The sequence below is a fragment of the Amblyomma americanum genome, chromosome 8 (assembly GCF_052857255.1).
Source record: "Amblyomma americanum isolate KBUSLIRL-KWMA chromosome 8, ASM5285725v1, whole genome shotgun sequence".
NCBI classification, from domain to species: Eukaryota; Metazoa; Arthropoda; class Arachnida; order Ixodida; family Ixodidae; genus Amblyomma; species Amblyomma americanum.
Window position 1 is genome coordinate 99,863,091 of NC_135504.1, and position 25,810 is coordinate 99,888,900.

The 25,810-nt window shown below is 47.6% G+C and overlaps 1 protein-coding gene across 1 annotated transcript in view; it reads left to right on the top strand.

The window, feature by feature from the left end:
• The first annotated feature begins 2,228 nt into the window (after positions 1 to 2,228).
• LOC144100587 (sodium-coupled monocarboxylate transporter 1-like) overlaps positions 2,229 to 25,810 on the top strand; it is an 81,197-nt gene continuing 57,615 nt past the window's right edge. Inside the window, exons 1-2 of the mRNA XM_077633484.1 lie at positions 2,229 to 2,332; positions 5,411 to 5,655. Of these exons, the coding sequence (XP_077489610.1) occupies positions 2,229 to 2,332; positions 5,411 to 5,655 (349 nt within the window). The remainder of the gene's footprint in view (positions 2,333 to 5,410; positions 5,656 to 25,810) is intronic.

The window sequence follows — 25,810 nt, forward strand, 5'->3', positions numbered from 1 at the left end:
CAAAAATTGCAAGACTGCTGTCGGGGATCTGCGGATATATCGACTGTTATAGTGAAATCTCACATTGTATGAAAAAGTTGCGTTCATGAACAGTTTCCCACTCAAAAATGCTTTTGTCCAGTATTGTAGGGCATGCAAATACTATACAATTTTTAAGATATTGTACGACATTTCCTTGACAAATGTATGATTTAGCAAAAAATGAATAACGTTTGTAAGACAAACCGTATTAGGTTGCTGAATCATACAGCTTTTTTCACCATGAAAAGGTTTGACGAATGTTAGGTAGACTAAAACTGGTACTAATCCACAGATGCACTATTTGAAAAAAAGCGTAAAATTTGTCAGAAACATGTGCGCAATTTTGACATGTTTATTATTTCGTTTACAAATTCGTACTTTTTCTATGAGACGGATTTTCACGCACCCCTGAAATTAGCAGCCATAAAAGTCATTTATGTTAAAGACCACGAACTAGAAATGAGAGTCTAGAATAAACTTTTTCTTCTCCTTTTGTTTTAACCCTTACAAAAGCTTCTTTAGGTAGTCTACAGACTGCCCATACACTTTTGTTACTAAAGCATATGAATTTTTATAGGCTAATTCTATATACCGGTCTATAGGTAATGCAGGCCTTACGGACTATCTTTAGAGAACCTATAGATTTAAGGCCACGCACTTTTAGCAGACTGTTGCCTATAAACAGTATATAGACTATGAACAGACAAAAGGAATATGAATAGGAAGGAAATAGAGTATATAACAAGTCTACAGAAAGCTAAAAACCATGTTTGTAATGGAACCTATTGAATTCGTTAGTGAAAACAAAGAAACATTTCTAGACAATGCAGTACTTTCAGTTGGCTATAATTACAATTCCAGGTCTGTAACAGAAATGTGCCTTTCCGTGCTGGGAATTTGAGCGCGTTGCGAAGAATAATTTCAGATAAAAAGGTGCAGTCGTGTAAAGGCACACACTAAAATTAATTCTAAGCTTTTTATGCCAATATTTTAAGCCGCGTTTGTATCTGCAATTTCTGCGCATTACTTGTGCCAACTTTCATTTGCGTAGTTTTCATTATCGGGTTGCTCCAGCATAAATTATAATTACTAGTTCTAAAGTCCGATATCCCACAAAACGCGCAATGAAAGCGAGCAGCACGCCTAACGGCGGCCATGTTTAATACAAAGGGAGTTCAACTAAAAAAGGAGAACTCTAGTTTCGGATAGTAGGTTCATAATTCACAAAGAAAACGGCGGGAAGAATGGGGACAAAAGAGAAACAAACACTACACGACCAGCCCCAACTTACCATGCTATCTCACGCGCACCTGTGTGTAAGCGAATACAGCGTTGCACTGTGTCTTTCTTCTTCTCGTCAGTATTCGGGAGGAAATAGTCAGCTGGAAAGCAGGTGAGGCCGCCAGCAGACTTTTTTTTCCTGCAGCTGTGATAGTAATTACACCGAGCCTCTCTTATTAAGCCCATCACTTCTGAAGTGACCAACTGAGAGCCTAGGGAAAGGTTATATACAGCCTCGACAGAGCACAGTGCGATACCATATCATACGTACAGTGCCTTGTGGAGAGCCGACGCTGCGATCGTTGTGCGGCCGCTGACGTCATCATCGTAGCTAACTGTAATGAGTGCAACCTGCAAGAGAGGACACCGCCCGCTTCATTTGAAGCAGATTGAGGTGAGGCAGATTGACAGCGTTCATCTGACTGTGTGCATGGGCGAGACGTCTATTCGGACACTGGTAGGCTTTGAGTAGATGTTTTGCTGCGCTTCTGTGCCATCCTGGGCGGCATCATGACACCGCCTCGCTGAAGAATTGTACACGTGAGTCGCGAAGCCGGCGAAATCTGGCGCAAGAGGCTTGGGCCAAGAGAAACTAAGCCACCAGCAACCACATAGGCGGACGCAGGCAGGACACAGTAACTGATTGTGCCGACGAAAGCAGGTAGGTTGGGTAAGCTGAACACTAAACATCCCCGGAAGTCTGCTTCAGAAGGATAAAGAACAAGAGAGAGCCTTGGACAGTGCCATCAGAACAGTAGAAAGGAAGTTTGCATTTCATAAAGCAATCACGGGATTCAAAGGTACAAAGGTCGATCATCCATTTCCGTAGACACCAAGACAGATCCGCATTGCTTGCCTACGCGAGAGAACGTGAGGGTCGACAGAGACGAAAGTAGTTTCATAGCGAGGAGAGAAACTACTGAGGCATGACTGTCCCCAAGAGTCTGGATGCTGCTGACTGCGCCGTGTTCGGCGTGCTCACCGCCCTTGGGTACCTGGTCGGCATCTACTTCTCCGTGGCCCGTCAACGGTGCCAGGTACGTTTCTGCACAAGGATGGACTACCATCGATTCATCTCAGAACGAACTGTAGAGTTCAGCATTTGGGACAATGGGTTGCGTTACTTCGAAATAACGTTACTGACAGGTCGGCAGTTTTAAGATGCCGGTATTAGAGTGAGAATCCCGAAAGCTTAGTTATAAGAGGATACATCTTGCAGAAGGCTGATCCCGCTCGTTTATGACCACTTTTAAAGAATTAAAATGCTTTCTAGCAGTCTTTAGAGTGCAGCAGTAAAATCACCTGACAGAACTGGACCATAAAGCCAAACGAATTAAGAGAAGCCCGAATAAATCAGAGATGGCCCTTCCAATTTAAAACAATCTAATTGTTGTTTGGTTTCTGAGGTTCAGATTTAAGTTAATTTAACAGAGGCAAAGATTTTGGTTTTTGGCCTCTGGGGAAAAGAAATGGCGCAGTATAGGTCTCACATCTTGGTGGACACCTGAACCGCGCCGTAAGGGAAGGCATAAAGGAGGGACTGAGAGAAGAAAGGAAGAAGTACTGTGGTGGAAGCCTCTGGAATAATTTCGACCATCTGGGGATCTTTAACGTGGAAAAAAGAGTCCATATTTCAGAAATGTTGACGTGCCATCACCCGCCGCGGTGGCTCAGTGGGTAAGGCGCTTGTCTGATGATCCGGAGTACCCGGATTCGAACCCGACCGCGGCGGCCGCGTCTCGATGAGGGCGAAACACGAAAGGCGCCCGTGTGCGGTGCGATGTCAGTGCAGCACGTTAAACATCCCCAGGTCATCGAAATTATCCTGAATCCCTCCACTGCGGCAACTCTTTCTTCTTTCACCTCTTCTTTTACCCCTTCTCTTACGGCGTGGTTCGGGTGTCCACCGAGATATGTGAAACAGTTACTCCGTCATTTCTTTTCCTCAAAAACAAATTTTCATTTTTCATGTACTATCAGCACAGAGGCAAATGTGCGCATTGCCTGCAAGCAAAACACAATATCTGGGCTCACTACGATGTATTCAGCGATCAAAGTGATTTATCATTTTACTCAACAGATTCCTCCTCAGTAAACACAACAAATGGACGTCGAGCTGCACGTTGGAAGAATGACATAAAGGCGTGTTTCCCTTAAACCCTTCTATATAGCGCGTGGAGTGCTCACAACTTGTGTCTCGTGGGCTCGAAGTTGTATTTTAAACGTGAAGAGAAGGCAAGCGTAGTAGGGGGCGGCAGAAAGTTAGGTGGATGCCTGAGATTAAGTTTGCAGGCATACGGTGGGAGCAGCTACAGATAGGACCTCGCCTCGCCGTATTTACAAACACGAATGAACATCTACGAATGAGAGTCCAAATAAGGGGTGACGATTTCAGCGCGCTGTAGATGTCAACAGGCGCCCTCGTTTCGCATATAGAGATTTTAGTGCACTCGTATACTCCAATAGTTACGAGTTTTCCAGAAAAAGGGGATCGCAGTTGGCACAGGACAACGTTAATTCAAAGTTAATGGGTGAGGCGTTCGTCCGGCAGTGGACACATTCAGGCCGACTATGATTTTCTTTCAACTCCAGCGTTAATGCAAAGCTTTTGATCGAACCGCTTGATAACAAAGTTAAAGCACAGGAGACAACACTTATTTAACGGTCTTCATCGAGAGAGAGCGTGAATAAAGAAGAAAAAAGAGGCGAAAACTTTTTTAATACGATAACAGTATAGCTGTCGTCACACTAGAACGCCGCCGATCTGCGTTGTTACGAAATGCGCTGATCGGTCGAGATAAGTCAAGTCACCTTTTGACGTCATCACAACCTGCCCAGACGGCCCATCCCGACTGGTCGAAAGAGGTCAAGTGACCCTGCGACGTGGTCACAATCTGCCCACCGGGGAAGGTGGCAACAAGGCCACCGGTTTGTAAGCAACCTTCCCAGTGTGGCAGATGGCAATTAAATTAAAGATTGTTCTAGATAAATCAAATGACCTCTGACGTCATGGAAACCTGCCCACCGGGTTGTGAACATCATATAGGTGCTAAACAGCAACCTAGATAGAGAATTGAAATCAAAAATCAGAAAAAATTTGGACTGGACACTTCAGCTCCGCCGTAAGTATATGACTCGATAATCAGTTCATGACAATACATGCGGAATTGGTCATTCTTAACTTTACATTCATACATTCCTGGGAGTCAGGACGCTACTCCTTCCGCAATAGTGCCGCGTTTAAGGAATGCGCCACCACCCTTCGATGGCAGGCGCTGCCACCGGTGGGGCTTAATGTGTGACCCAAGTTGCTCTCCCAGAGCAACCTGTCGCGATGAATCATTAATTCAACAGCCACCTGTCGCGATGGTCAGTTTGCGCACAATCCGGTGGGCAGCTTGTAAGGTTGCTGCAAGTCACGTGACCTTGGTGGCTCAAATAGGATGCTTCTTCGGCGGGTGGTCACATGGGCCACCATACGCCACCCTATTTTTCGCTCGCAACGCCGACGCCAGATTTTCTCGGTAGCGGGGCCTTTAGAGCTATCGCATCAGAAATGTGATATTTGCGGCACAGTATAGCGGGTGCCTGCAACTGTAGCTAACAGTCCGACTAGGGCGATTGATGGACCGACAATCGCAGAGTTTGACGCGAGCAGACGCACACACAGACGTGGCAACAGAAACTGCAAAAAATGTGAAATCGACTGCTATGGCATTCCTCTGTTACTGTAACCTAAGCGCCCCGCTTTTTTTAAAAAAGCAGTGGTTCTTTTATATCATAAAATAGAAAGCTCAAGACGGGCCTGAGAAGAGCGAAGCTGCTTTACACATCCCGGAGATTCTGCAGGCAGCTGCCCGCCATGCCAGGGCGTCTTCCCCGTCAATGCGGGAATTTTTCTGATCACGAAGCAAATTTCTTGAAAAAGTGTAGAACCAATTGTGCAAGCATTCGCAATAGTGCAGCTACAGTTAAAATGGCCTTTACTGTTAGAACAAAGCTTCAGCGGATGCAGCTAGTTCTCTTCACTTTCTAGCATCCCTGCACAGAGCAGACCACTCTGCCAAAACGAGCACACTGCCTAATCGTAGGCGGCGCCCCGCGGCAGCACGGCAGGCGCCAATGCCGAGATGGAGGCTTTCCTGGGTGGCCGCAGCCTCCCAGCATCGGCCCTCACGGTTTCCATCCTGGCCTCAGCGGTGAACGCCATGTCCGTGATCACCTTCTTAGGACACTTCTACGGGCACGGCTTTCACATAATTTGGCTCCTCTTCTCGATGCCGCTGTCAATGGTGGTCACATCCGTGGCGCTTGTGCCACTCCTGTACGACCTTCGGACGGTGTCCATATTTCAGCTGAGCACTCGACGAATTCGGTCGTAATTATGACTTTAATTATGTCTCACATCCCCGAAAAAGTATCTGTGCAAACGATGTGTCATGCAAGCCCTTATCACTTGGGCGAAAACTTGAATTGTAGTGAAACTAGTTAAGGGTCAAAAGAAAGCACAGTCAGCAATGTGACGGAAATGGCGGCTGCAGCGTCAAGTGAAAGAAATCGGCGTGTATCAGAAAATTAACGCGAGTTGGTGCCGGCTAAATTCATAACTGGGAATTGGCACGTGCAGGGGATCAAATCCAGCATTCTTGGCCGAAAATTTCGAATATCCCTTCCCTTACTGCGCGGTTCAGGTGTCCAACGATATATGAGACAGATACTTCGCCATTTCCTTTCCCCAAAAACCAATTATTATTATTATATTGTAAAGTACTGTTATGGAAAAATTGAAGGTAATGGCCCATTCTTCCGATAAGCAGCAAAATCTTTTTCATCGTTTTTCCATCGCTCGCATCGAGTATTTGAGACTGCACTAAGAAACAATGCGGAACGCTTTTCACGTCAGAAAAAACTTTAATAGCAAAAAATGGAAGCCTGCAATTATTATTATTATTAATTATTATTAATTGGTTTTAGGGGAAAGGAAATGGCGCAGTATCTGTATCATATATCGTTGGACACCTGAACCGCGCCGTAAGGGAAGGGATAAGGGAGGGAGTGAAAGAAGAAAGGAAGAAGGAGGTGCCGTAGTGGAGGGCTCCGGAATAATTTCGACCACCTGGGGATCTTTAACGTGCACTGACATCGCATAGCACACGGGCGCCTTAGCGTTTTTCCTTCATAAAAACGCAGCCGCCGCGGTCGGGTTCGAACCCGGGAACTCCGGATCAGTAGTCGAGCGCCCTAACCACCTGCAAAAAAGAGATCTGCGATTCTGATTCGAAGTTCCCGGGTTCGAACCCGACAGCGGCGGCTCCGTTTTTATGGAGGCAAAACACTAAGGCACCCGTGTGCTGTGCGATGTCAGTGCACGTTAAAGATACTCAGGTGGTAGAAATTATTCCGGAGCCCTCCACTACGGCACCTCTTCTTCCTTTCTTCTTTCACTCCCTCCTTTATATCTTCCCTTACGGCGCGGTTCAGGTGTCCAATGATATATATGAGACAGATACTGCGCTCTTTCCTTTCCCCAAAAAATTATTATTATTATTATTATTATTATTATTATTATTATTATTATTATTATTATTATTATTATTATTATTATTATTATTATTATTATTATTATGATAGCCTGGAAGCAAAAATGGTTTGACGCTCGTTGTAAGCTGAGACAGCTGTGTGAAGAAGAATCCTTTGCAAAGATCTTTTTCAATGACAACTTGACTAAAGCTAACCGTGACCTGTTCTGGAAAGCAAGGACCAAGGCAAAGGCGGAGAAGAAGAAGAAAGGGAATTTTAATGAAAGAAAGGCGGAGAGGTCGGCCGGTGGTAACAGGGCCCTGGCCTGCTACTCCACACAGGGGAAAGGGAAGAGGAGGAAAAGGAAAGTGTGAATGAAGGCTGATGATGGCATAATACAATGAGTTTCACGGGTGATGTCTATGCACACGCACACACACACACACATAACACTGGCTGGCGCTCGCATCGCGGTTACTGGACAGACATAAAACTCAAAACTGGTGTCTGCAACACAACACCGACACATGTCATTAACCATGTAGGTTGTGCACAGGCGGTCACAAACGAGTATCCAGGCCTGTTTCACACAAAAAGTTGAGCAGGGCTTTTGTCACACGCCACCAATCAGAACGTCTCGTCCTTGCGCCCAGAAGAGTTTCCTCAGAGAGAGGGCGAGAGTCCAGGTTTTTCACGGTCGCCTCCAATGTTGTTCTTTCAGAAGTATACTTCGGGCACGCGCAAAGAAGGTGTCCAATAGTCTCTGGTGTGTTGCACTGTGCGCAATTTGGGTTACTTTCGATGCCGATCTTGTGAAGATAGTGTTTGGTGTAGGCAACGCCAAGCCGTAGCCGGTGGAGTAAAGTCCCATGACGTCGCACCACCACAGATGGGAAATGTAATCGTGAGCCAGCGTGAAGCTTACACACGCGGTCCTATTGATGAATCGGATCATGCCAGTGCGACTGCATTGCCGCCTGCATTAAATGCGCCAACAAGGCTCCAATGTCTGTTATTGAAAAGGCTATCTCAATGAAAGCACCATCACTATGTGCCATCCGAGCCTCGGCGTCAGCACGCTCGTTTCCCGCTATGCCGCAATGGCTCGGTATCCATTGAAACTTTATGATATGGCCGCGGTGGAAAGCCTCGGCTAACAAAAGCACAATCTGTTGAACCAGCTGCTCGCATGCTCTTGGTTTGAGATAAGTTTGTACGACCTGTAATGCCGATCTCGAGGGTTGTCACTTTTGTTGGGTGAAGGGAGGAAAAATACTTGTGAAAAAGAACGGAACAGCGTCTCTTGTTCGAATTGGTAAACAAGCAGACCTGAAAAACATTGTTTAAGCACTATGCCGTTTTCGTTTTGCTAACTACCCAATTTTACTTCATTTAAAACATAATTTGGATACAACTTGGATCACTATTTCATGGTTGTGAGCGTAAACATTCGAATTTTACGCAAATATTGGGAAGAGTTTCAGTTTATAGCTGAATCTGCCGCTGGATATGTGGACGTGTTTGTAGTAACTGAAATCAATGTTTCTCAGGCGTGCATTGATTCATTTACTTTGCAAGGTTTTTCTGCCCATTATATTACCCGAAACGGACATCGTGGCGGTAGTATTGCTGTTTTTGTGAACGACAACTGTGCTATTTCACCTGTAGATGCATCTTTTGAGCATGCTGAGTCCCTAATGCTCAAAATCAGTAAAGAGACATTTTCTGTGCACCTGTTATCTCTTTATCGACCGCCCTCCTCCAGCCTTTCACGATTTCTTATTGAGCCTGAAGAAACTTTGCTGCGTTGGAGTGCCGTGGATCACTTCTGTTTGACTGGTGACCTTAATATTAACATTTTATGCCCTACGAAAGTACCATTTTGTGATTACCTATCGAGGTTGTCTGCTTATGGCCTAGAATGCACAATTGGAGCTCCTACTAGAGTGGAATTAGTTAATAACCACTAGTACAGTTGTGCCTAGATCACAAATCGGTTAGTGCTCCTGATTGGTCATTTCGGTCGTGTACGATTTTACAAAGGTTGGCCGACCACTATTTCGCGTCATGCCGTCTTGCTTTACAGAACGCGCCTGGAACCCTTGATACGGTCACTGGTTTGGTCAACGCGAATCACTCCCCATTGTCAATCAGTCCAAGCTTGATAACCATATCGCTTCATTTTATTGGGCATCGCTAACTAAGGAAGTTTCAGCTGGCAAGGTCTATGAAAAGTTTTGTATGCGGCTGAAAAACTTTGAATTACAGTGCACTCGGGTGGTAACTATCACAGTCAGAAAGGGTCACTGCTGGATGAGGCCGGACATTCTTAATGCAATTTCGTATAGAGATAGTTTATGGAAACAGTGCAAAAGAAGTCCAGAAAATCTAGCTCTGCGTTTAGAATTCAAGTCAGCAAGAAACAGGGTTGTCGCACTTTTACGCGGCGCCAAGCGCCGTTACTTCTTTCATAAATTCCAGCAATCTTCAAATAATCTGAGCAAAACTTGGTCTTCGGTAAATTATCTCCGAGGTATGAATTCTAATAAAAGTTCTGTTTTCGAATCATGTAGTCAGCCTCCGCCAGCAGTAGCTGATGCGTTCAACAAACACTTTGTAAAAGCGTCGCAAAGTGCGCTTACTCCAACTACTAGCTCTAGTTCGTATGCAGTCCATACCTGCGTCCGCTTTTCTTCCTAGGATCTTGAGGTGTGATATGGAAGGGATTCTTTTCAGTTTCCGCCCAACCAAGCATACTGGATATGTTGGAATACCATTACGCATCCTTCGCAGAAATTTTAATGTTCTGGCAGATATTCTCCTTTGCATACTGAATGGTTTTTTGGAGGGCGACGAAATTCCTGAACGCCTGAAAACTGCAGTTGTTTTACCCCTACACAAGTCAGGACATAAAGATAAGATTGAAAACTATCGGCCAATTTCTATCCTACCTGTAATTGCCCAGGTTTTGGAAAAATTTCTTTTTGGCACTATGTCTTCTTTTCTTAACAAATTTTCTGTCCTAAATGATCGCCAGTTTTTCTTTGTCTCTGGGCGCGGTACTCTTGCCCTTCTCGGGGAATTTTCGGATGAACTGTTGTCAGCGTTTGTTCAGAACCTTTTCACGTGCGCTCTCTTCTTAGATGCAGCGAAAGCATTTCACTCTTAACCATCAAATCTTGTTAGGCAAGCTGTATTTGTCAGGATTCCGCGGGCCTTTTTACCACATTCTCGAAGACTACCTCAGAAATTGTCATCAAGTGGTCGCTACCGGTGATAAGGGCGTTTTCAGTCGTAAATTGCCACTAAATGCGGGTGTGCCTCAGGGGTCAATTTTATCTTCATTGTTGTTTGATATTTTTGTGAATGACATTCCTTTGGCTATTTCAAATTGTTTGGTGTTCCAATGTGCTGATGACACAGCGTTACTGGCAAAGCATATATCCTACAAATTGACCTCTGATTTGTTGCAAAATGACATTTACAATGCAATACGCTGGTTTCCTGACAATGGAATTGCTGTCAACGCACTAAAAACACAGCTCGTCTGTTTTTGTTCTCCACTAAAGACAACTTTTATTAACAATCCTATTTACTTGCATATTTCAAACTGTTTCTTCTAAATGTTCACCTATTGAATATGTGGAATGTGTCAAGTATCTAGGAGTGTCTTTCGGCAGTAGCTTAACCTGGTATTACCATTTATCTCATGTTTGTTGTAAATTGAGGTCAGTGGCATGGTTGTTGTTTAATATTAAACGTTTTGTGCTTTTTTATGTAAAAAAAAACGATTGTACATGCTTTGGCGTACAGTGTGTTAAAATACGGAATTACCATCTTTGCCTTTTGATCGGATCGTTTGGTATGTAGGATCAACAGCATTTTAAAGAATATTGTTAAAAACGTTGCGTACAACGCACCCATTTTGAGAACTAAAAATATCTTCCGTGAACTAGGGCTCCCAAAATACAGATCCTTATTCATTGATACTGTTGTCCTTAAGCACTATTGGTACAGCGAATTTAAACACGAAACTACCCCGACGAGACAACATAGAAAACATAACCGTTACTTTGTTCCTCGGTCAAACACGAGGTATGGTGCGGCCAGGCGTTGCGCTTATGTTCCGGCTACCCTCAACAAACGGCCAGCTGAAATATTTAAGGCAAGCTCTAGAAGCAAACTCAAGAGACTTGCTGAAGAATGAATGAAAAAATTAGCTTTAGGATTGCTGCAATATGTTTCGCCTTATTAGACTTTGCGCCTTTATAATCTTTTCTGTGTTTCGAATCAACTTACTAATATTCAGTGTGCTCTATTTCATGTTCATTATTATTTTGCTTTCTTCTCCTATATACATACGCATGAGTCATACTTTTCTGTCACTATGTATTTTTTTAGGCAGTCCTACAAGCCATTTTAAGGCTTACACCGCCCTGTCTCTCCTGTATTTGCTACCGACGGTGACAAAATAAATTATTATTATTATTATTATTATTATTATTATTATTATTATTATTATTATTATTATTATTATTATTATTATTATTATTATTATTATTATTATTATTATTATTATTATTATTCAACATGGCGCCCAGTAAGGACGCATGTGTGCTGTGCTCCCGTCCGTTTTTTGGTAAGCAGCAGTTTTTTCGTTGTGCCGACTGCAACAAACGTGTACACGCGAAGTGTGTCACTTGGAGTGACGACGAGCTGCAGCTTTTGAAGTCCGGCTCGCGACCATTCATGTGCAATCTGTGTTTGTCGTCTTGCGGCGGTGCTAAGCCTAGCGACGGTGGCGAGTCAGCGGCTGCATTCCTTTCTTCCACGGCCCACCAGCCCCATCACCCGACCGGTTCCCTCGCTTCGTCCCCGACGGGCGAACCTGACGGTGCGCTTGCCTCCCTTCGGGCTCTCCTCCTCGACGCACTTGAAGGAATCTCGTTTCTGAGCGACGAGGTCGCCCAGCTGCGGGAGGAGAATGAGCGCCTTCGTGGTGACAACTCGCGGGCGCTCGCTCTCCAGGCCGAGGTCGTTGCCTCTCTGCGGGCTGATGTTCGCAGCTTACGCGAGGAGCTTGCGAGGCGCCCTGCTTCATCGCAGCGTGATCCGCCTTTCGTCGAGCCCCTGTGCGCGAGCAGTCCTTCCCGTATGTTCCAGCCATCCAAGAGCTACTCTGCTGCCCTTCACAGTGGGATGGCACCTGTTGATTTGGCCACCTGCCCGACATCTGTATCTGTTCCCCCACTTATAGTTAATTCACCTGAGGCGCAGAAGAAGCACCGAAGCCCAGCCATCACTGGCTCGTCGAGCTCATCCAGTCTGAACGTCGCCAGACCTCAGAAGCGCCCGAAGGCTATTTTTGTCTCCAAGCTGTGCCCTGAGACAACGTCGGCTGATCTGACGAACCATCTGAAGTGTGTGAACGTCACCCCCCTAACCTGCCGGCAGTTGAAAACGAAATATGAGTCCTACTCGTCCTTCTACCTCACAGTCAGCGCGGAATTTTATGATCAGCTTGTTGACCCTTCGATGTGGCCTACGGGCTGCATCTTCAAGGCTTTTCGTGGAAAGCTCCTGGATGGTATGTTGCATCCTTCCGAGCGTACGGTTGATCGCAGTCAACCCTAACTTGGATATATATTATCAAAATGCCCGAGGTCTTCGGACTAAGGGACCTGTATTTTTTTCTAATGCATTAGCCTCTTGTTACTCGGCTGTTGTAATTACTGAGACCTGGCTGTCTAGCGAAGTTAACTCAGATGACTTCTTTCCTAATAACTATTCTGTTTTTCGAAGTGACCGCCCTGAATCAGCTTCTAAACAAAAGGGAGGGGGAGTGCTCATTGCTATTGACAGTTCCGTGCAGTGCGTTCGGCGTTCCGACCTGGAAACCATCGAAGAATCTGTCTGGTTAGAGCTCACTTTAACTCGACATCAAAAACTCTTATTGGCAGCTTTCTATATTTCCCCTAATCTGCCTCCTCCTGCCTACGATGATGTACTACATTCTATTGAATATGTTATCCCTTCTCATAGCAAGCACAAACTGCTCATTTTAGGGGATTTTAATACTCCAGGTATTAACTGGAATACCTTTACATATTCACACAACAATCATTATGTAGTTAGTAAGTGCAACCGGCTTTTAGATTTCATAGCTTTTAACACCTTGCAGCAACACAATTTAATTGAAAACTGTTGTGGTAATGTTCTTGACATTTGTTTATCTAATTTTGAAAATGTTCGTGTCTCGACATCTGACATCTCACTTACTCGCTGTGACAAATTTCATCCTCCAATTCTAATAACGGCTTCGGTTTCTGTCCCACCTTCTGCTAATTCAAATCGTGAGGGGAATTCCCCCCGTTTCGCTTATGCACTTGGCGACTATGTTGGTCTCTTCGGTTTTTTCTCTTCTGTCGACTGGTCCGTCTTAAACGAAATCAGCGATGTTGACGAACAAGTCAGTCGCTTCACTGAAATAGTTCTCAATGGTATGCGCCAGTACATACCTGTGCGCACTCCTACTCGTAGCAAGTTTCCGTTCTGGTTTTCCAAGGAACTTAGAACAGCGCTGAAACTTAAGGAGCGGGCCCACCATAAAGCGAAACGCCCTGGGCTGGATACATGGGCAGATGAATTTCGCCGCTTGCGTTCCCTTTGCAAACGCCTGTACAAGCGTGATCATGAGTCCTATCTTGAATATTTAGAGAATAGTGCCTCTAATCGTCCTACTGAATTCTGGAGATACGTTCGCAAACGCTCGAATAAATCTGATAGTCATATTCACTTAGTTGACTCTCATGGGAATGAAATTCGGAACGTCGCTGACGGCTTTGCTCAACACTTTTCCTCCGTGTACAAATCTCCACGTTGCGATTCCGTATGCCTTCCAGCTGGCGCACATAATTCCGTTCTTCTTGACGAGAAGTTAGTAAGTGAGAGTCTTAAGTGTTTGAAACCATCTTTGTCCCCTGGACCTGATGGCATTCCAGCCGCCATAATAAAAGCCTTCAATAGTACCTTCGTCCCTGTTTTAACCACGATATTTAATAACTGTTTGAAAAATTCTGCCTTTCCCCGCGTGTGGAAAACGGCGCGTGTTTTCCCTGTCTTCAAATCAGGAAACAAATCTGATGTTTCGAACTACCGCCCCATTTCTCTTCTTTGTGCAACCTCTAAGCTTTTTGAATTAGCTTTGCACAAAGTACTTTCCTTCCACCTCAAACATGTAATCATACATAATCAGCATGGTTTCATAAAAGGTCGTTCTACTACAACTAACCTTGTGACTTTTATGACGTATACATCAGCTGAAGTCCTTCAGAGGAGTCAGGTAGACGCTGTGTACTGTGATTTGAGCAAAGCTTTCGACGTTGTTACTCACTCATTACTTCTTCAAAAGCTTCTGCTGCTTGAGATCGACGTTTCAATTGTAGCCCTCTTACGCAACTATCTTCTTGATCGGTCCTGCTTTGTCAGTGTAAATGGACAGACCTCATTTGTTTACACTCCAACCAGCGGAGTTCCTCAGGGCTCGGTATTAGGCCCGCTTCTGTTCTCTGTTTTTATCAATGACGTTTCCTCCGTGGTCAAAAACTCCTCGTTTCTCCTTTATGCGGACGATATAAAAATGTTCAAGGCAATACATACTCTTCATGATTGCTTGTCATTGCAATCGGACATATCCGCCTTCTCTGATTGGTGCTTGAAGAATGGGCTCACTCTCAATTCATCTAAAACCAAGGTTGTCTCATTTACGCGTAAAACGCACAGTCTTCTCTACTCTTATTCTGTGAATGGTAGGCCGCTGCCCAGGGTTGATGAAATTAATGACCTCGGCGTACTTTTCGACCGTAGCCTCAGCTTCTCCTCTTATACAAAACGCATTGCTCTACGGGCTATGCGTACACTCGGCTTCATCTGCAGGCTTTCGAGAGAGTTTCGATCCCAACTCCCTTTCTTAAAGCTCTACCTCTCCATATGCTTGCCGCTTTTGGAATATGCGTCTGTTGTTTGGAGCGGCACTTGCCAGTCGAACTGTGAAAAAATCGACAGAGTTCAGATAAAGTTTTTACGCATATTTCAACATCGGTTTTCTTGCAAAACTTCTAGCTCTCATCCCAGACGGAGTAACTCACTGCAGCTTCCTTCTCTTAGCTGCCGTCGCGTGAGGGCAGATATAATTTTCTTGTATAAACTTCTTCATGGTCACATTCTATGTCATCAGCTCCTAGCGCGTATCCTTTTGCGTGTACCGCGAAAGAGCATAAGGGAATTCAGACCATTTCAAGTTTCTGCGCTCCTGCACTCCCTCTCCCCTCTGGACAGAATGCAAAAGTTGTTTAATTCTCTTTGTCCTCACCTTGATATATTCGAAAATTCTCTCCCTTCCTTTATATTGAATGTCCGTGACGTTCCACTTTGAGCACTCTTTTTCTCATACATAACTTCCCCTTTCATGCATTTTGTCTTTACTACACTTGTGCGTTTGGACCGGTATTATATTGTTTTTTTCTCTCCTTAATTGTACATCACGTGTACTTGTTTTCATTAATATTATTTCTTTAATAGTGTGTACTCACGCCTGATTGTCTGTAACGCGTTCACTAATTACATTTCTTATTGTGTATGATTGTATTTCTAGCTTGTATTTCAGAGATCTCTTATTCGTTCATATTAGTATTGGCTTTATTCTTGTTTGTATTTTGATATATGCTGTACTTGGCTGTTATCGGTCGTTCTTGTGTTCATTCTCTTTGTTTATTGTTTTATTATTTATATGTCTGTTGCCTGTTCTAGCTGTTTTCATTTATCGCTGTTCTCGCTGTTTCCTTGTTCTCGCTTTTTTGTTTCATGCTTGCTGTCGCGCCTAGTTTATGTGTCTTTTTTTTCTATCGCCTTGACTGCTGCATTACCTCCCCTGAGTGTCTTCCTTTGTAGTGAAATAAATGTACATTTTGTGCGTGTGAATGATGTACCAGCACCAAGACCTTTGGGTTGTTCCTGGGCACCGAAAAAATAAAGATTGATTGATTGATTATTAATATTAATATTATTATTATTATTATTATTATTATTATTATTATTATTATTATTATTATTATTATTATTGTAAGCACTGTGAGTGACCTTCATCTTCATCTCAGCGTAATCATCATCGGTCATCGGGTCGTGCGAAGAAGACGAAGTGTTGCTAAGCTGTGACTAGTCGGTAGCTGCTGCTTCGTCCTACCTGAAGTAAAAAGGTGAATTTGCTGGTGCGTTCTTCTGCCTCACAAGTGGTGGAGGTGACTCCTGATCCCAGCGTCCTCAACGCGGCACCCCCTGGAGCTCCGTTCCGGTCGTGTTCTTGGCGGCACATCAACCGCCATGGCGCAGTCACATCCCCCTGCTCTCACCGTTCCGGCGCCTGTGGCTACCGATGGGCATCCCACGGCTGCCCATGCCACCTCTGCACCACTGACGTCTCAAGGTGCACTTGCTCAGCACCATTTGACCCACCCAACTTGGTCAGTTACCTCACGTCAGCGCGACCCTCCGGTTTTCGCCGGTCTCCGCGGTGACGACGTCGAAGACTGGCTACAGCAGTACGATCGGGTGAGCGCTTTTAACGGTTGGGACGCTTCTATGAAGCTACTCAACGTCTCATTCTACCTGAGTGACGTGGCTAAGACGTGGTTCCTCAACCATGAGGACGCCATTCCTGACTGGCCTCAATTCACGACACAGATCCGCCAGATATTTGGAACCGTTGGTGCTGGTCCGACCTCTTTTCAAAAGAAGCTAGAGACCCGTGTGCAGCTTCCAGGAGAGACATACACATCATACATTGAGGACGTACTCGCCCTTTGCCGGCGAGTTAACAATGGCATGGTCGAGGCTGAACGTGTCGGACATATTTTAAAAGGAATTGGCTCTTTTGCCTACGCAGCTCTAGCTGCCCAAAATCCCGTCACGGTGGCAGACATTCGTGCCACTTGCCAGCGACTTGACTATCTACAGTCGCGCCGCCTCAACAACACCTGGGATCCGAGCCAAATTCCCGAAACTGATCTGCGCACCATCATACGATCTATAATACGGGAAGAGCTCCACAATGATATTTCGTCGGTTCCTGCCTTCTCACGCCCACCTGCTCAATCTACTGGGTTGCGTGGCATTATCAAGGAGGAGCTTACTTCACTCAATCGTCCCATGGCTACAGAACCACCAGCCCCTCCCTACGTTCCGACGTATGCTGAAGTCACTGCGGCTCCTCCTCCTTGTCCTCCTGTCCATCACGCGCCCGTCCCACCCAGCCTCGCCGCCCTGTCCCCGCGACCACCGGTGTATGGTAATTGGCGGCCTCTCCCACCTCGTCCAGTATGTTTTTACTGCGGAATCCGCGGCCATGTAACACGCGTTTGTCGCCGACGACTGCGAGATGAGCGTGCGAGCTATGGGTACGTTCGACGTGACGACGCCTACCAGCTTCCTCCTCGCCAGTACTACACCGATAATGACCTCCGTCCCTCTTCCTCCCCGTCGACTTCTCCTGACCGGTCTAGGACAGCACGGCCATCGCGTCGTCGCTCCCCGTCACCCTTTCGCCGGACTTCGTCGCCCTTTCGCCCTCCATCTTCAGCTTCTGCCCGCCAAACGGAAAACTAACCTGTGCAGTTTCCGGAGGTAAAACTGCACCGCCTGTCGTCGCTCCAATTCCTCCTCTGCTCCCATCAAACATGTTGACTGTATTCCTTGAGGGACATGAACTGGAAGCTTTAATTGATACCGGCGCCGCTATTTCTATTATGAAACTTGACTTGTGTTTAAAACTGCGAAAAGTGCGCACACCTTATACCGGTCCTCCTTTACGTGCTGCAAATGGACAGAATATTAACCCTTGTGGAGCGTGTACAGCCCGAGTCACCATTGATGGCATCTTGCACTTCATTGAGTTTGCTGTCCTATCCTCCTGTGTCCATCAACTCATCTTCGGCTGGGATTTCCTCCAAAACGCCTCAGCAGTCATTACGTGTTCCCCTCCCACTATTGAAGTCACTGAATGCAACATTCTTGCCGATAGAGAACCACTTTCTTCCCGTGTAGTTATGCTTGCCGATCACGTCCTCTATCCGGGCAACGAAGATATTCTATCTGTGACTTCTGACGCCGTCACCGATGGCGACGTCCTGATTACACCCAGCCCTCGTCTCCTGTCAAGAGGTATTATCATCATCGTGTCCCTTCTTCGCTTCTCCAGCGGTTCTTCTCTTCTCGCCGCATTCAACACCACATCAGAGCCCATTCTTCTGCGACGCGACTCAACTGTTGCATCAATTGCTTCCGCCCAGCCTGTCACACTTCTTCCCATTTCCACCTCCGATCGCTCTGATTCATCCCCTGCCTCGCTCAGTGCAGCACTTCGCCACACGATCAGCACCGACCTGACAACAGACCAGACAGACGCATTGCTCGCTGTGTTGAACAAGCACGCAGACTCGTTCGACGTCAATTCCGGCACACTGGGTCAAACCGCTGCAGCAACGCATCGCATACTCACCGACGGATCAAGCATAGTTAGACGCCGGCCTTATCGTGTTTCTCCAACCGAGCGCAAAGTTATTCAGGAAAATGTTGCTGACATGCTTGCACGCAACATCATACGCCCATCGTCTAGTTCCTGGTCATCGCCTGTTGTGCTAGTGCAAAAAAAAGACGGTTCGGTTCGTTTTTGTGTAGATTACCGTGCTCTAAACAGAATAACTCGTAAGGATGTGTATCCCCTCCCTCGAATTGACGACGCCCTCGATTGTTTGCAAGGTGCCCAATTTTTCTCCAGCCTTGACTTAAGATCAGGCTACTGGCAGATCCCCATGAATGAAGATGATAAAGAGAAGACCGCCTTTGCAACACCGGACGGTTTATACGAATTCAATGTAATGCCTTTTGGACTCTGCAACGCTCCTGCTACATTCGAGCGTATGATTGACACAGTTCTCCGCGGCCTCAAATGGAAAACATGTCTCTGTTACTTAGATGACATCGTCATTTTTTCTTCGTCATTTCCTGATCACCTTACTCGTCTCGATGAAGTTTTGACAGCACTTTCCAGCGCTGGCCTACAGCTAAACACGAAGAAATGCCGTTTTGCATCAAAATCCATTAAAGTTCTTGGCCATCTCGTAAGCAGCGAAGGAATTAAGCCTGACCCTGAAAAAATCGCTGCTGCGCTGCACTTTCCCCGTCCAACTCGGGTCAAAGATCTCCGCAGTTTCCTCGGCTTGGCATCATATTTCCGCAGATTCATCCGCAATTTCGCCTCTATTGCCTCACCTTTACATGCGCTTCTTCACAACGACACGCCTTTCATCTGGTCTCCTGCTTGCGAAGAAGCATTTGAAACTCTGAAGCGTGCTCTGACTTCGGGTCCCGTCCTCTGCCATTTTGATGATAAAGCACCGACAATTTTGCACACCGACGCCAGTAGCCATGGCATTGGCGCTGTCCTTCTGCAACGCCAAAACACCTCTACAGAAAATGTTGTTGCCTATGCGAGCCGAACTCTGACTTCTGCGGAACAAAACTACACTATTACCGAACAAGAATGTCTCGCCGTCGTCTGGGCTGTTCAGAAGTTTCGTCCTTACCTGTACGGCCGTCACTTCACAGTCGTCACTGACCACCACGCCCTATGCTGGTTATCCACTTTGAAAAATCTGTCCGGTCGTCTCGGGCGGTGGATCCTCCGCCTTCAAGAGTACGACTTTACTGTCACTTACAAATCGGGCAAGAAGCACAAGGACGCCGACGCTCTCTCTCGTTGCCCTATTGCTTTGCCGTCGCAACCCATGTCCTCGCATTCCTCTCCTGTCCCAACGGAGTCAAGCCATTTAAACCCTACAGTTATGCAGTCTTTGAGCGCCGCCTCTATTGCTCCCATGCCAGATATACACTGCAATCTTGCTCACCACCAGAGTGCTGACCCTTACTGTCAAAAGCTGATTGATAGTCTCAGCGGTGTTCTTAGACCTCCAAATGCCCGTCTCCGTCGTCGGCTCAAAAATTTCAAGTTACAGGATGGCACATTATTTTGGCACAACTACAGCCCACTGGGCCACACATGGGTTCCCGTAATTCCTTCTTCCCTGCGTCCTCAAGTTCTACAAGCCTTCCACGACGACCCCACCGCAGGTCACCTTGGGTACCACAAAACCTATGACCGCATCAAACGTCGTTTCTTCTGGCCTGGCCTTTCAACCTCAGTATTAAAATACGTAGCGTCTTGCATCCCTTGTCAACGACGCAAGCGGTCTACGTCGCCTCCTGCCGGTCTCTTGCAACCTCTCCCATGTCCTTCCACACCTTTCGAAGTCGTCGGAATCGACTTGTATGGACCCCTGCCCTTGACTCCAGCTGGCAACCGCTGGGTCGTTACTGCCGTTGACCACCTCACCCGATACGCTGAAACCGCAGCACTTCCTTCCGGCTCCGCTTCCGAAATCGCCAACTTCTTCCTCCACACCATACTTCTTCGCCACGGCGCCCCTCGCCTCCTCCTTAGCGATCGTGGCAAGTCGTTCCTCTCCACCGTCCTCGCCGCAGTGCTTCATGCTTCAGGCACGGTGCATAAAACTACATCTCCTTACCACCCTCAGACCAATGGCCTCACAGAACGCTTTCATCGCACCCTTTCTGATATGCTATCCACCTACATTCACCCTCAGCACAACAACTGGGACTCTTTACTCCCCTTTGTAACCTTCGCCTACAACACTGCCGTTCAAAGAACCACCACCTACTCTCCGTTTTTTCTTGTTTATGCCCGCCATCCTACCTTCTCCCTCGAAGCATCTTTCTTCACAGCTTCTACTCCTTCTGCCGCGCCTTCCCACGAACAGTTCGTGTCTCGTATCGCCCACTGCCGTGATCGTGCCCGCCTTCAAACTGAAGCCACTCAAGCTTCCAGGAAAAGCACGTATGATGCGACTCATCGCTCAGTGTCTTTCCGCCCTGGAGACGAAGTGCTACTCTGGACACCTACTCGCATCCCCGGCCTGTGTGAAAAGTTTCTGAGCCGTTTTATTGGCCCGTACACGGTTCTGGAACAAACTTCCCCTGTAAACTATCTCATCACACCTGCATCGCCTGTTCGCGATCGTCGGTGTCGCGGCACCGAGATTGTGCACGTGTCGCGCTTGAAACCCTTTAACCGCCGACCTTAAGATTTAATTTGCGACCAGGATGGTCGCTTTCGTTCGGGAGGGGGAATGTTGTAAGCACTGTGAGTGACCTTCATCTTCATCTCAGCGTAATCATCATCGGTCATCGGGTCGTGCGAAGAAGACGAAGTGTTGCTAAGCTGTGACTAGTCGGTAGCTGCTGCTTCGTCCTACCTGAAGTAAAAAGGTGAATTTGCTGGTGCGTTCTTCTGCCTCACATTATTATTATTATTATTATTATTATTATTAAAGTTGATCCCGGAGCGGTGGCTGAGTGGTTAACGCGCTCGGCTACTCATCCGGAGTACCCGGCTACGAACCCGACCGCGGCGGCCGCGTTTAGATGATGGAGAAACGGTGGTGGTAGTGGTTTTATTAAAAATAATAGTAAAAAGAAAGGAAAAGATTTTTGCTAGCCCCGGCATCTGCCATCGATACTGAAGCACCTGAGCTGGGGCAGCGGAAATAAAGGATAGCAGGCAGAATGGAGAAATGAAAAGAAAGAGGTGAGGGGACAGGAAGAGAGGATAGGGGGAGAAGTAATATGTACAAACTATTTACACAATAAGAAATGTGTCCAGGTTGTGCGCGTGATTAGTTCATTTTAGAGGAATTAAATCACATACGCGCACATCACTGTGTTGGCTACAACTAGAGTGGGCCGTCCAGTTATTAATCGTTCAAGGTAGCACTCGCGGAGCGTTCGGTCACTGCGTGTAACTACCTGACAGAGAACAGACTGGACGTCAAGCTCGTGTGTTCGAGGAATGCACAGAGGCTCACCAAAGTTCGCTCACTAGTGCGCGCACTACCCTGCGGCCACAATAGCGTCTTGATGGAGTCTGGTAGTATGCCCTGCGCCCTATAGGCCGCGAGCATATCGCGACGAGCATCGGCGAACGCGGCACAGTGAAGGAGCAGGCGTTCTAGTGTTTCCACTGCACCGCATCCGTCACACACATCACTCCTCACGATTCCGTGACGCACCCGTCGTTCCCCGGGCCACACGCAGCCAATGCGCGCTCGGAGGATCATTGCACGTTGTGACCGTGTAAGTGCGCGACAGCCGGTGACACTGTCGATGCGCTCACCTCCCGCGATGCGTGGGTCGGGGTGCTGCTTTCGGAGATGGTCGTGGATGGCCGCACGCACATCCTTCAGCACAAGGGGCAGATCACTGGCAGGTAGTTGGTGTGCAGCGGTCGCGAGGTCGTCAGCTTCTTCGTTGCCGGCGATGCCGCAGTGACCGGGCACCAACTGTGCACGCACGGCACAACCTCTCTGCGCGAGGCGCTCGATGCGCGAGCGAATTTCCCGCACTAGTGGGGTACCGCGGCCGTTAGATTGCAGGCGGCTGAGGTTGGCGCGGGAGTCGCACAGCAGAGCACTCCTGGGCAGCTAAGGGCCGAGGGTGAGGAGCAGGTCCAGCCCGAGCCGGATCCCCATCAACTCCGCCGTGGTGGAGGAGCCGAGGAAGGCTGCGTGTTGCTGGCTGTGCAGTCGCAGGGCGGGGATGGTGGACGCCGCAGCAAGGGAGCAGCTGTCGCGGGCGACTGAGCCGTCGGTGTACACGAGGAGATGGCGCTCCTCGTGTATGACGGCTCTGGCCAGCTGCTGCACAGCACAGAGGGGTGTCCTCCGCTTTCACGCGATGCCGACGATATCTCGCTGTACCTCTTAGGCCGCAGGCCAGGGCGCGCAGGAGCCGTAGGTGTGTGGGCCTTGGGTCAATTGCTCATACTCGAGCAGCGCCGCGCCCATTCGTGAGCGCGGGTGCGAGCGCATACGCTGCAGCAGCGAGCCGCCGTCTGGTGCGCGGTGAAGCCGGTCGATGTGATTCAATGCCCTGCGCGCTGCTTGGACGTCAAGTGGCCACACTCCTGCCTCGGCCAACGTTGCGGCGCACTGCGAGTTTTTGGGCAGGCCTAGGCACACGCGCAGGGACTTGCGGTGCTGAAGCTCGAGTTTCTTCCAGCACGGCTTGCGCACCGTGACCAGCGGCAATGCATAGAGCCCCGCCCCCAAAGCTGCGGCATTGTATAGCCGCAGCGCGGCTTGCTGGGAAATGCCCTGGCCTCGAGCGGTGAGCTTGTGCACGGCGGCGGTGATCCTCTTCATCTGCAGACAGGCCTTGGTCGCCGCGGGGCGGAAGGAAAGGCGCCAGTCTATGTCCAGCCCAAGGTACCGCACCGATTTACGCCAAGGAATCGGAATCCCATCCAGTGACAGTGGTGCAAGGTGCGCGCGCGAGCGAGAAACGCAGGCCATGGCCACCGATTTGTCCGCGCTCAGCGACAGACCAAGGCCACGCAAGCTGACATGGATTGCGGTCAGAGCTCCCTGAAGACACCCCCGCACGCGGAACGCTTCGCCCGATGGTCTCCGGCACCACAGAGCTATGTCGTCTGCATATATGGACATGTACACATGGTGTCGGCCGCTCGTGGGGAGGGAGGCCGGCACCACCGACATGGCCACATTAAAGAGAAATGGTGATACGACAGAGCCCTGCGGCACGCCCATGTCCACCGGGCGAGGCTTGGAGAGCTTACCACCTACTCGTACGCGCATGGTGCGCCCGCTCAGGAAGCCATGAACGTATCGCAAAAGGCGCCCGCTCACACCAGCCCCCTCAAGCACCGCGAGAATTGGTGCGCGGTGAACGTTGCCAAAAGCGCCCGAGACATCCAGTAGTAGCAGCAGCGCAACCTGGCCTGCCGCCCTGGCATGCTCCAGTGCTGTAACAACGTCCGATATAGAATCAGCCGTGCACCGCATCCCAAGGAAACCCGTCTGCCGCCCGTCAAAAAAATCAGCATCCGCAGCCCGCTCGTTGAGACGCTGCAATGCCATATGCTCCATGAGCTTACCTGCCGCCGATGTTAATGCCACTGGCCCGTATCCGCTCAGCTCCGTAGGTGGGCGCCCTGCCTTTCGGATGGGACAAACGACAGCGGTTCGCTATTCCTCCGGTATCTCCCCGCGTTCCCACACCAGGTTGATCTGCTGCAGAAGGATCTGTCGCTGCTGCGCATCCAGGTTTCGCAGCATCTGGTAAGTGCACAAACGCAAAGGCGCCCATGTGCTGAGCGATGTCAGTGCACATTAAAGATTCCCAGGTGGTCGAAATTATTCCGGAGCCCTCCACTACGGCACTCTATTTTATCTCTTCCGTTACTGCTCCCTTCAGGTGTCCGCCGAAATGTGAGAGACAGATATTGCGCCATTTCCATTCGCCAAAAAGCCAATTTTTAATTTTCGATTTCGAACTGCGAAGAACAGAAACGCTAACCCAATACGCTACCGCGTCACACCCTTATGGGGGAGCTTAGGTGTTCTCTCCAATTTTCTTTAATCTCCTCCACACCGTACTCCAAGCCGTGCTGCTGTTAGAGCACCAAGTCAGCGCAATTTCGAGGCTGAAAAAGCGCGAGTTCAGAGCCCGTTGCGGTAGGAGCAGTCCTTCAGAATAAGGATTTTTTGCCAAAGGCGGCGTCACGCGCATTAATCTGTCCCCGTAAACTTAACAGCGAAGACACAGAAAGTAAACCGCGCGTGAAGTGAGGTAGCAACTGAGGAAACTAGCACTCCCGTAAGAGAGAACTACTACTTTGCGTGTGTCCACGGTTGGGATTCGTATCCGTCAGATCAGGAATAATAAGTCGTCTACGATATAAGTCGTAGCCAATACGATGACAAGGCCGGAAGGGCGTTAATCAGTCCGGAGATTCTTCTCAATTTGTGCATGCATGCGTGCGTGCGTGTGGATGGATGGCAACAACTTTATTAGATGAACAAAAAAAAAAGAAATCTAACAGGGTGGTTCCCTTTGAGCTTCATATAAAGCACGATCCACTAGCCATTTCCGGCCGACGGGCGGAGCGGTCCGTAAAGCAGCCTCCCAGGAAGAGTGGTGCCCTCCACTACTGCACCTCTCCCTTGCTTTCTTCTCCCACTCCCTCGTTTATCCCTTCCCTTACGACACAGTTCAGGTGTCCGCCGCTATGTATGACAAATACTGCGCCATTTCCGTTCCCCAAAAACCCCAATTTTCAAAGCGGCTGCGTTTTTATGGAGGAAAAACGCTAAGGCACCCGTGTGCTGTGCGATGCCAGCGCACGTTAAAGACCCCAGGTGGTCGAATTTATTCCGGAGCCCTCCAGTACGGCACGTCTTTCTTCCTTCTCTTCTTTTACTCCCTCCCTTATAACTTCCCTTACGGCGCGGTTCAGGTGTCCAAAGGTATATGAGATTGATACTGAGCCATTTCCTTTATCCAAAAAGATATTATTATTATTATTATTATTATTATTATTATTATTATTATTATTATTCTTGTTTGTATTTTGCTATATGCTGTACTTAACTGTTATCGGTCGTTCTTGTGTTCATTCTCCTTGATTTTTGTTTCATTAGTTATTTATATGTCTGTTGCCTGTTCTAGCTGTTTTCATTTACCGCTGCTCTCGCTGTTTTCTTGTTTTCGCTTTTTTGCTTCATGCTTGCTGTCACGCCTAGTTTATGTGTCTTTTTTTTTCTATCGCCTTGACTGCTGCATTACCTCCCCTGAGTGTCTTCCTTTGCGGTGAAATAAATTTACATTTTGTGCGTGTGAATGGTGTACCAGCACCAAGACCTTTGGGTTGTTCCTGGGAACCGAAAAATAAAGATTGATTATTATTATTATTATTATTATTATTATTATTATTATTATTATTATTATTATTATTATTATTATTATTATTATAAGCAGCCTTAAAAGAAGAATGAGTGGGATG